This window comes from Mirounga leonina, unplaced genomic scaffold, assembly GCF_011800145.1.
Source record: "Mirounga leonina isolate KUSES-001 unplaced genomic scaffold, KU_Mleo_1.0 Mir_176, whole genome shotgun sequence".
Lineage (NCBI taxonomy): Eukaryota > Metazoa > Chordata > Mammalia > Carnivora > Phocidae > Mirounga > Mirounga leonina.
This window is the reverse complement of record NW_023270454.1, coordinates 17,546,255-17,558,664: the sequence shown is the minus strand read 5'-3', so window position 1 is coordinate 17,558,664 and position 12,410 is coordinate 17,546,255. Positions and strand designations below refer to the sequence as shown.

Sequence of the window (12,410 nt, the reverse complement as noted above, 5' to 3'; positions counted from 1 at the left end):
GTATCCAAGCAAAAAGAAAATAAGATTGTCATCAGATTTCTGATAGCTATGCTTTATGCCAGAATACTATGGAGTTTTATATAATAAAACATTCAAGGAATGGAAATGTAAGCCAAGGATTTATATTCAGCCAAACTGACCTTCAAGAATAAAGTCTTAAGGGGCAGCTGGATGGCTCAGTTGGTTAGGCATCCAACTCTTGATTTTGGCTCTGGTCATGATCTCAGGGTCATGAGACTGAGCCCTGCATGAGGGTCAGTGCTCAGTGGGGAGGCTGCTTGAGATTCTCTCTCTCCCTCCCCACCCCGCACTCTCTTTCAAATAATAAATAAATAAATCTTAAAAAAAAAAAAAGAAGAAGAAAATCTTAAGACAAACTGCTACAAACATTCAAAATTTCTGGTTGTATTGTTCACGAGCCCTTCTACTACAAAAAGAACTTAAGACAATCAAATTGATGAGAAACTGGCATAAAGATTGGAAGACTAGAGAATATTGCAGACCCTTTATGTTCTTCATTAAATCCACAAAAACAATCCTTCATAACAGTGTTTCCATTCTACACATGGAGAAACTGAATGTCAAAGTCAGAGGAACTTGCCCATGGTTGCTGGGCAAGTGATCGAACCAGAACTGGACCAAAGCCCATTCTCCTTCTACAGCATAAAGCTGCTCCCACATACATATTAAATAAACCCTTTTTGTCTTTGCATATACTGGGATTTTGTATTGCCTGGAACTTCATTCTCTCCCTTATTTACCCATTGAGCTCTTTATCTTTGGCCTAGCTCAAGATCACTTGCTCTCTCTGTGGCTTTCTCTGACCCAAAGGACCTTATTTATCATCCTTAATGAAACTATACAGTACTGACAACATAAAGCCTCCTAATCTGTGGCTCCATACCATTACACACACAACACTTCCAACATAGATTTTGCCATATTTGATTTCCTAGTGATAAGAAACTGTGACTTCTTTGTGTTAAAATCCTTGCACAGAGCATATTCTAAGTAAATATAGTTAGGGAAAAATTAAAGAGGGCAGATGATGACAACTCTAAGAAGTCTTTTTCCAAGATAAAGTTAGTTACTTAAACATCTCTACACTACCTCTTAACTTTGTGCATACTTTTATTCTTGCCCTTTTCATGCAATATTATCATTTATTTGTTTTCATTTGTGTCTGTCCTGAGAGCAAGGATGATCTTTTTACTCTTTGTAGCTTCACTGTTTAACACTAAGTAGTAGGAACAGCTAATTAGTGTTCCATAAATAGTTGGCAAATTGAAGTTAAAAAAAGTAAGACAAGTCATAAATTACTTCTCAGTTCCAATTCTCTGAAGATGAATTATTTGACTACGGAGAAGATCTGCTTTCACATTGCCTAAGTATTATTATATACCAAATTATATATATTTAAGCAATAATGATTTTACATAAAAGGAATCAGAATCTGATGTTTTTAAAGTAATAGTTCTAATGAGGATAAACACATAAAGGACCTTTAGATTACAAAATAATCTCCATTTTTTATCATTATTTTTGAAAATGTATTAGCCCAGAGGCATTTTTTTTCCCTGAATAAAGTCTGAGGCATTTTGACAATAGGATCAGACTAAGATGTAAGAATATTAAGTTACTAGTATTTTTGTTTTTGATCAGTGTCTGCCATACAACTGCACAATTTCCAAACACAAGAGCGTGGGGGGAAAAAAAAAGTTAATTACAAATACACACATTTTGTGTACTTATCCTTTTTTCAAACAAGTAATTATACACACATCTCTTCAAATTTCTTTTTTTTTTTAAAGAAAATGGTAGAATGATTAATAGCTAGTAGATTCACCTTTAGTAAAAAAAAAAAAAGAATCTACTTTTTACACTTTAATAATATGTGTACAGGTTTATCTCACTGGCATATTAGTATCTGGCTAATTTCTTTTTTTTTTTTTTTTTTAAAGATTCTATTTATTTATTTGAGACAGAGAGAATGAGAGAGAGAGAGCACATGAGAGGGGGGAGGGTCAGAGGCAGAAGCAGGCTCCCTGCCGAGCAGGGAGCCTCTGGCTAATTTCTTTATATACACTGTGAATAACCTTACCTCCTGTGTTATTTTTTGTCAGTTTCAAATGTGAGCATCACTCTAATTCCAATAATTCTCTATATTCAATATTCTCCATATTTAAGTAATCCATCTTCAGAGAACTGGAACTGAGAAGTAATTTATGACTTGTCTTACTTTTTTTAACTTCAATTTACCAACTATTTATGGAACACTAATTAGCTCTTCCTGCTACTATGTGTTAAGCAGTAAAGCTACAAAGAGTAAAAAGATCATCCTTGCTCTCAGGACAGACACAAATGAAAACTTATAAATAAGTGATAATATTGCATGAAAAAGGCAAGGATAAAAGTATGCACAAAGTTGACAGAGATAGAGTTCAAGAGAGGGAAAAAAGAGACTGAGAGAGAACATAGGAGTGACATACATTCATGTCTAGACAAAAATTCTGAAAAAAGAAAAACCATATTCAGCCTCTCATTTGAATAAGGCTTGAAAATCTAAAAACACCTATTTTATACATGGACACTCTTCATATGCATAGCTGTAATACCAAGACCCACAATACTTTGGGAATATAAATGTTTTCCTCCTGCCTCACAATTCATCCTCCCCAGTCCTTGGATAATGTCTGTCATAACTACTACAGATATATTTATTCAACCTAATTCCAGAATCCACATGCATTGCTCCTATTATCTTTCTTCATGTAAAATGATGTTTTTTTGACTGTTCTACTTTTCTGGCTCACCCTAAACACATTTCCTTTTCCTTTTCTTTTAAGATCCCATCCAGGTTATGTCAGGTCAAAATTCAAGACTACAATTTTGAGACAACTCCCCAGAAATATAATTATTTTCCACCTAACTAGAAAATTATTATGACAAAAAGATAATCTATCATAAATAATTCACTTAAATACATCTTAAAAAATACAATTTGAATTTTAATAACATTACTTCTAGTACAGAAAAACACCTTTGTTTCTGCTTACCACTTCTAACAGTTGTGTTTTCTAATAGTTCTGTCTGAAGTTGTAGTTCAGCTTCTCCAAGTATCTTTAGAACTGAATCTGTAGGGCTTCTCCCCCAGACTTTTCTTGGAGATCCACCAGGATCTAATTTAATAACCTCTCCCACTGTATGTTCTATAAAAAAAGACACAAAAAACAAATTTCATTGATAGAACATACTATTACTGTATTATAAAACAGATTTAAGATCTATCCAATTGAACACACCACAAGAAAGAAAGCTCCTATCACAAAGAACATATGCTGATGATGCTTTAAAAGAATTTCAGGTGCCCTGGTGGCTCAGTTGGTTAAGCATCTGACTCGATTTTGGCTCAGGTCATGATCTCAGAGTCATAAGAATGAGATCGGGTCAGGCTCTGCGCTTGGTGGGGAGTTTGCTTCTCTCCCTCTGCCCCTCCCCCTGCTCACTCTCTCTTTCTCTTTCAAATAATCTTTTAAAAAATATTTAAAAAAATAAAAGACTTTCAGAAAATGATAATAGAAAGAATGAATGATGAATGATATTACTAATATTAGTAGTAAAAATATAGATAAATGCCTTTTAAAATACTTATAGGGGGGCTCAGTTGGTTAAGCATCTGACTCTGGATTTTGGCTCAGGGTCGTGAGATCAAGCCCTGTGTCGACTCTGGGCTCAGTGCCAAGTCTGCTTGGGTTTCTCTCCTTCTCCCTCTACACCCTCTCTAAAATAAATGAAAAAAATCTTAAAAAAATATTGTGGGGGGCAGGATCAAGATGGCAGAGTAGGAAGATAAAGAACCCAACTCCTCTTTTTTCTTTTTAAAGATTTTATTTATTTGAGAGAGAGAGACAGAGATAGCACAAGCAGAGACAAGAGAGAAGCAGGCTCCCCTCTGAGCAGGACAATCATTAGTCAAGAGATTAGCAAAATAGTAAGATGTAAAACATGACATCAGAAACAAAATGTTGGGGAAAGGGATAAAAAACGCAGTGCTTTGAGAATGTGCTTAAACCTTCAATTTAAAACAGATTGCTAGATATAGACGATGTTATATATGAACCTCATGGTACCTATAAACCAAATACCTATATAGGTACAGAAAAAATAAAGAGAAAGGAATATAAGCATGACACTAAGGGAAGTCACCAAATCACAAGGGAAGAGAGCAAAAGGAGAAAACAGGAACACAGAAGAACTACAAACTACAGAAAACAATCAAGTAAATGGCAATAAGTACATATCTATCAATAACTATTTTTAATGTAAATAAACTAAATGTTTCAAACAAAAGACATAGGGTGGTTGAATAGATTAAAAAACAAGGCCCATTTATATGCTGCCTACAAGAAACCCACTTTAGACCTAAAGACACACAGAGACAAGTGAAGTGAAGGGTTGGAAAAAGATATTCCATGCAAACGGAAAACATAAAGAAGGCTGAGGTGGCAATATTTATAGCAAAAAAAAAAAAAAAAAGATTTTAAAAGACTGTAACAAGTGACAATGAAGGGCATAACATAATGATTACATACATAAAACAAGAGGATAGAACATCTATAAATATCAATGAATCCAACATAGGGAGACCTAAATACATAAAGCAAATATTAACAAACATAAAGAGATGGTAATACAATAATAGTAGGGGACTTTAATATTCTACTTTCATCAATGAAGAGATCATCTAGATAGAAAATCAATAAGGAAACATTGGCCTTAAAAACACATTAGACCAGGCATTCCTATACACCAACAACAAGACAGAAGAAAGAGAAATTAAGGAGTCGATCCCATTTACAATTGCACCCAAAACCATAAGATACCTAGGAATAAATCTAACCAAAGAGACAAAGGATCTGTACTCAGAAAACTATAAAATACTCATGAAAGAAATTGAGGAAGACACAAAGAAATGGAAAAACGTTCCATGCTCATGGATTGGAAGAACAAATATTGTGAAGATGTCAATGCTACCTAGGGTAATCTACGCATTCAATGCAATCCCCATCAAAATACCATCCAGTTTTTTCAAAGAAATGGAAAAAATAATCCTAAAATTTGTATGGAACCAGAAAAGACCCTGAATAGCCAGAGGAATGTTGAAAAAGAAAAGCAAAGCCGGCGGCATCACAATTCCGGACTGTTGAATCTCAGATCTGTACCTCTATTACAAAGCTGTCATCATCAAGACAGCATGGTACTGGCACAAAAACAGACACATAGACACATAGACCATGGAACAGAATAGAGAGCCTAGAAATGGACCCTCAACTCTATGGTCAACTAATCTTCGACAAAGCAGGAAAGAATGTCCAATGGAACAAAGACAGTCTCTTCAACAAATGGTGTTGGGAAAATTGGATAGCCACATGCAGAAGAATGAAACTGGACCATTTCCTTACACCACACACAAAAATAGACTCCAAATGGTTGAAAGACCTCAATGTGAGACAGGAGTCCATCCAAATCCTAAAGGAGAACACAGGCAGCAACCTCTTTGACCTCAGCCGAAGCAACTTCTTCCTAGAAACATCGCCAAAGGCAAGGGAAGGAAGGGCAAAAATGAACTATTGGGACTTCATCAAGATAAAAATCTTTTGCAAAGCAAAGGAAACGGTCAACAAAACCAAAAGACAACCGACAGAATGGGAGAAGATATTTGCAAATGACATATCAGATAAAGGGCTAGTATCCAAAATCTATAAAGAACTCATCAAACTCAACACCCAAAGAACAAAGAATCCAATCAAGAAATGGGCAGAAGACATGAACAGACATTTTTCCAAAGAAGACATCCAAATGGCCAACAGACACATGAAAAAGTGCTCAATATCGCTCGGCATCAGGGAAATCCAAATCAAAACCTCAATGAGATACCACCTCACACCAGTCAGAATGGCTAAAATTAACAAGTCAGGAAACGACAGATGTTGGCGGGGATGCGGAGAAAGGGGAACCCTCCTACACTGTTGGTGGGAATGCAAGCTGGTGCAGCCACTCTGGAAAACTGTATGGAGGTTCCTCAAAAAGTTGAAAATACAGCTACTATATGATCCAGCAATTGCACTACTGGGTATTTACCCCAAAGATACAAAAGTAGGGATCCGAAGGGGTACGTGCACCCCCGATGTTTATAGCAGCAATGTCCACAATAGCCAAACTGTGGAAAGAGCCAAGATGTCCATCAACAGATGACTAGATAAAGAAGATGTGGTATATATATACAATGGAATATTATGCAGCCATCAAAAGGAATGAGATCTTGCCATTTGCAACAACGTGGATGGAACTGGAGGGTATTATGTTGAGTGAAATAAGTCAAACAGAGAAAGACATGTATCATATGATCTCACTGATATGAGGAATTCTTAATCGCAGGAAACAAACTGAGTGTTGTTGGAGTGGGGGGTGGGGTGGGAGGGATGGGGTGACTGGGTGATAGACACTGGGGAGGGTATGTGCTCTGGTAAGCGCTGTGAATTGTGCAAGACTGTTGAATCTCAGATCTGTACCTCTGAAACAAATAATGCAATATATGTTAAGAAAAAAAAAAGAAGAAGAAGAAGGTAGCAGGAGGGGAAGAATGAAGCGGGGGGGAATCGGAGGGGTAGACGAACCATGAGATGGACTCTGAAAAACAAACAGGGTTCTAGAGGGGAGGGGGGTGGGAGGATGGGTTAGCCTGGTGGTGGGTATTGAGGAGGGCACATTCTGCATGGAGCACTGGGTGTTGTGCACAAACAATGAATCATGGCACACTTCATCTAAAACTAATGATGTAATGTATGGGGATTAACATAAGAATTAAAAAAAAAACAAAAAACACATTAGACCAGATGGACTTAACAGATATATACAAAACATTCCATCCAAAAACAGCTGAATACTTATTCTTTTCAAGTGCACATGGAACATTCTCCAGGATGGATCATACAAAATCCACACAACAAATCTCAATTAATTTAAGAAAACTGAAATCGTATCAAGCACCTTTTCCAAACACAACAGTATGAAAATAAAAATCAAGCAGAAGAAAATTGTTTTGTTTCATTTTGTTGAAGCAGAAGAAAACTATAAAACACAAATCAATGCGTCAATGAAGAAATCAGAGAGGAAATAAAAAAATACCTTGAGACAAATGAAAATGAAAATACAATGCTCCAAAATCTATGGGACACAGCAAAAGCAATTCTAAGAGATGTTTATAGTGATGCAAAGCCATCTCAAGGAACAAGAAAAATCTCAACTAAACAATCTAATTCTACACCTAAAGGAACTACAAAGAACAAACAAAGCCCAGATTCAGTAATATGCATCCTTATGTTCACTGCAGCATTATTTACAATAGCCAAGATACTGAGGCAACCTAAGTGTCCACTGATAGATGAATGGGTAAAGAGGATGTGGTATACAATTGAACCTTGAACAACACAGGTTTGAACAGCCTTGGATCCACTTATATGTGGACTTTCTTCAATAAATGCAGTACAGTACTGTAAGTATATTTTCTGTTCCTTATGATTTTCTTAACATTTGCTTTTCTCTTAGATTACTTTATTGTAAGAATACATCATGTAATACATATAAATACAAAATATGTGTTAATCAACTATTTATGCTATTAGTAAGGCTTCCAGTCAACAGTAGGCTAATAATAGTAGTTAAATGTTTGGGGAGTTAAAAGTAATATGGAGATTTCGGACCACAGAGGAGTGGTCAATGCCACTAATGCCTGCATACACACACGCATACATACACACACAAAGGAAATTACTCAGCCATAAAAAAGAAGGAAATCTTGCCATTTGCAAAAACATGGATGGACACTGAGGGTCCATATGCTAAATGATGTAAGTCAGAGAGAAAAGAACAAATATGTATGATTTCACTTATATGTGGAATCCAAAAAACTAAACAAATGAATAAAACAAAACAGAAACAGACTCATAGATACAGAGAATAATCTGGTGGTTGCCAGAGGGGTGGGGGTAGGGAGGATAAAGGAAATAGGGGTAGAGGTTAAAAGGTACAAACATTTACTTAAAAAATAAATAGAACAAGGGGATACAATGTACAGCATAGAAAATAGTCAATTATGTGTAACAACTTTGTATGGTGACAAATGATACCTAGATAGATATCTTGGTTACTTTGTTATTTATATAAATGTTGAATCACTATGTTGTATACCTGAAAGTAATATAATATTGCATGTTAACTATTCTTCAATAAAAAATAATAAAATTTATGAATTATAGTTTCAAGGAATATAAAAATAGAAAAAATCATACTTCTGTAAAATTTTTTTAAGCAAATTTTTGAAAACTAAGACTCTTAAGCAATAATTTGGGGTGTACAAAAGAGAAGAAATATAAATTAATAATATTTTGTTTCTATAAATTTAATTAAAGAAAACAGAAAAAAAGTCATAAAATAAACGTCCATATGGTTTAAAAATAGAGAAGGATATTTCTAAAAAAATTTGTTTTAGTTTAGCTTACATATCATAAGTAGGCAACTAACACTGCATTTTTGGCAATAATAATTCTGGGGGAACTTTTAAAATAAAATTTACTAGAGCAAAAAATGGGAAATTATCTATTGTAATTTGAGTCTTTAGAGCCTTTTGGAATAATACACAAAGCATCTAAGTATTAGCAGTAACAGACAAGGTGCAATCTCACATACTACAGCATATGTAAGTCATATAAAAATTTAATGGTAACCAAATACAAAATGTTGATACAAATCTGTATGTACTAGTTCCTTGAAAATATCTGCAAATTAGCAGGTGATATTCACTTTTATAAAGCAAAAATGATTCCCAGTAGGGAATCAATTTTTAAAAGGATAGTTAAAAAGTAGAAAACCCAGAAATAGACCCATAACTTACAGGCATGTGGTATTTGACAGAGATGTCAAAGCAATATAGTGGGAAATGGGAAGTCTCTTTAACAAATAAAACTGGAGGAACTAAATGTCCATATGAAATGATATTAACTTTGATGCAGGGAGGGAAAACCAGGTGGAGTTGATGGTCTCTCTGAGCTGAGGTGACAGAATTGGAAATCTAGGAGGTAAAGGTGGCTAATGTTGGCAGGACAGAATACGGAAGAACAGAAAACTACACAAAGAGAACTCAGAGTCTTCTTGGAGTCTTAAGCTAAATACTGATACTTGAACTTGGAGTTCAAGCAAGGTAGGTCAAAAATAGTCCCTCTTCCCACCAGCCAGAAAAAAATGTCTTATGATTCACCAGTCATTAGGTAGATTCAGTAATTAGATTCAGTAAAAGGGGACAGATTAGCCACAGACATTGCTCTGGTTCCGCCTAACAAAGCTTTTTTTTTTAAAGATTTTATTTACTTATTTTAAGAAAGAGAGACAGCATGAGGAGAAGGGGAAGAAAGAGAGTGAGAGAGAATCTCAAGCAGACTCCACACTAAGCATGGAGCCCAATGTGGGGCTCGATTCCAGGACCCTGAGATCATGACCTGAGCTGAAACCAAGAGTTGAATGCTTAACCGACTGCACCACCCAGGTGTCCCTCACCTAACAAAGCTTAAAAGCAAGACCTAAAAGGGTCAAGCTATTTACAAGTAACTGAACTGTGTCGCAGAACAAAAATCAAGAATATTTATAGGAATACAAAAATATACAGCCACCCATTTAGGTAAAATTCATGGTTTGGCTTCCAAACAAAGAATGACCACGCATGCACAGAAGCAAAAGAATTCAACCTTTAATAAAGAGGGGAAAAAATCAATATCAACCTAAAAATGACAGATGATTTAATTAGTAGACAGGGCATTTATAATATAACTGAATTCTATATGTTCAATAAGCTAGAGAAAGAATTGATGATAATTAGAGAAAAGGAAAACATTAACAAGATCCATGTAAACTTCTAGAAAGGAAGACCAAAAAAGCTGAAAAAAAAAATAGCAAAAAGTTACCCAAATTTGATGAAAACCACCCACAATTCCAAGAAGCTCAACAAAACCCAAGCAAAAGAAACATGAAGAAAATGACACCAAAGCACATCATAATGAAATTTACTAGCTTAGGGGGAAAATCTAAAAACATCCAGAAGAAATAAGACATTTTACACACAAAGGAATAACAATAAGGATGATAGAAGATTCTCCTCACAATAAATGCAAATCAGAAGACATTGGTACAATATCATTAAAGTACTAAAAGAAAAAAATATCAAGTTAGAATTCCATACCCAGAAAAAATACCTTTGCAAAAGGAAGGCAAAATAAACATTTTTACAGACATACAAAGCTGAAAGAACTCCTCACCAGCAGGACTACATTATAAGAAATGTTCAAGAAAGTCCTTCAGGCAGAAGAAAAATGATACCACACGGAAATCTGATTTACACAAATATTATGAAGACCACTGGAAACAGTAACTACACGGGCAGATACAAAAGGCTTTTTCTCTTATTATTTAAAACTCCTTAAAGGAGAAATGACCATAATGTATTGGGGGGGTTATAGCGTAAGTTAAACAAACAAAAACAATGGCACAATGACTGGGAGGAAACGAATCTAAGTATACTGCTGTAAGGTTCTTATACTACATGTGAAATGTAATCAATTGCTGGAATATGTGTAATAAGTTAAAGATGTGTGCTATGAACTCTAAGGCAAACACTAAATAATAGAATAATAAGCTGCAGTTAATAAGCCAATAACTGAGATAAAATGGAATCATAAAAATATTCAATCCAAAAGAAAGAAAAAAAGGGCAAAAGAAACAAAGAATGGATAAGACAAAAAACAAATAGCAAAATGGCATTTTTAGATCCGACCATATTAACAATCACATTAAATATAAATGGTCTCAACAACCAAATTAAAGATGATTAAGAGCAGATTAAAAAAGCAAACCCGGGCGCTCAGTTGGTTAAGCGACTGCCTTTGGCTCAGGTCATGATCCTGGAGTCCCTGGATTGAGTCCCGCATCGGGCTCCCTGCTCGGCAGGGAGTCTGCTTCTCCCTCTGACCCTCCCCCCTCTCATGTGCTTGCTCTCTCTCATTCTCTCTCTCTCAAATAAAAAAAATAAATAAAAAAGCAAACCCAACAATATGCTGCCTATAAGAAACCTACTTTAAATACATAGATACAAAATTAAAAAAGAAATAAATAGATACAAACAGACTAAAAGGAAGGGGAGAATGGATAAAGATATACCAACTAACAGTGAGCAAAAAAAAAAAAAAAAAAAAACAGAAGTGACTTTATCAATAACAAAGTAAATTTTAAATAATTTTTTAAAGGAACAAACTATTGATAATCACAATGCAGATAAATCTCAAAAAGCATTATGCTGAGTTAAACAAGCTAAACACACACACACAAAATTACAATCTGTTAGTCTGTTAAAATGAAATTCTAGAACATAGAAAATTAATCTACGATAGAAAAAATTCGGAAAAAAGTCCCGTCTGGGAGGCTAGAAGCAGAAACTGGGAAGAGGCATGAAACGTTTTGTTTGGGAAGATGGTGATGTTCTGTATCTTGATAGGAGTTTGGGTTACATTGGTGTAGGCATGTGTTAAAACTCAGCAAATGGGGGTGCCTATGTGGTTCAGCTGGCTAAGCATCTGACTCTTGATTTCGGCTCAGGTCATGTCAGGGTCATGAGATCAAGCCCCGCATTGGGCTCTGTGCTGGGCAAGGAGCCTGCTTAAGATTCTCTCTCTCTCTCCCTACTCTCTCTCTCTCTGCCCTTCCTCACTGCTCGCATGTGCACGCACTCTCTCTTTAAAAAAAAAAATAACTCAGCAAATGTACTTTTAAAATATCTGCATTTCATTATATGTGAATTTAATATTAAAAAAACAAACTCCTAAACAAATATTGAACTCTGTTAAATGATATGTATGCTATGAAATACTTAGGCAAAAGTGTATCAATATCTGCAATGCACTTTAAACTGCACGAAAAAATAAGATACACTAATTGTTGGATAGAAGGGTGGACAGATATGTGATCAAGCAAGCATAGTAAAATATTAATGGTATACTTTCAATGGAGAGTATATGGTGTGCGCTGTGAAATTATTTCAATTTTGCCATATTTGAAATTTTTCATAATAAAATGTTGAGAAACAGCCATCAGAAAGGATGAATACCCACCATTTACATCAACATGGATGGAACTGGAGGGGATTATGCTAAGTGAACTAGGTCAAGCAGAGAAAGACAATTATCATATGGTTTCACTCATATGTGGAGCATAAGGAATAGAGCGGAGGACCACAGGGGAAGGGAGGGAAAACTGAATGGGAAGAAATCAGACAGGGAGACAAACCATGAGAGGCTCTGGACTCCAGG

The 12,410-nt window shown here is 35.3% G+C and overlaps 1 protein-coding gene across 5 annotated transcripts in view; it reads right to left on the bottom strand.

Moving 5' to 3' along the window:
• Window positions 1-12,410, bottom strand: part of NEK1 (NIMA related kinase 1) — a 274,969-nt gene that overhangs the window by 122,849 nt on the left and 139,710 nt on the right. For all 5 annotated transcript variants that reach the window (XM_035022721.1, XM_035022720.1, XM_035022722.1 and 2 more), the window contains one exon: window positions 3,057-3,209. In XM_035022721.1, coding sequence (XP_034878612.1) covers window positions 3,057-3,209 — 153 coding nt within the window. The remainder of the gene's footprint in view (window positions 1-3,056; window positions 3,210-12,410) is intronic.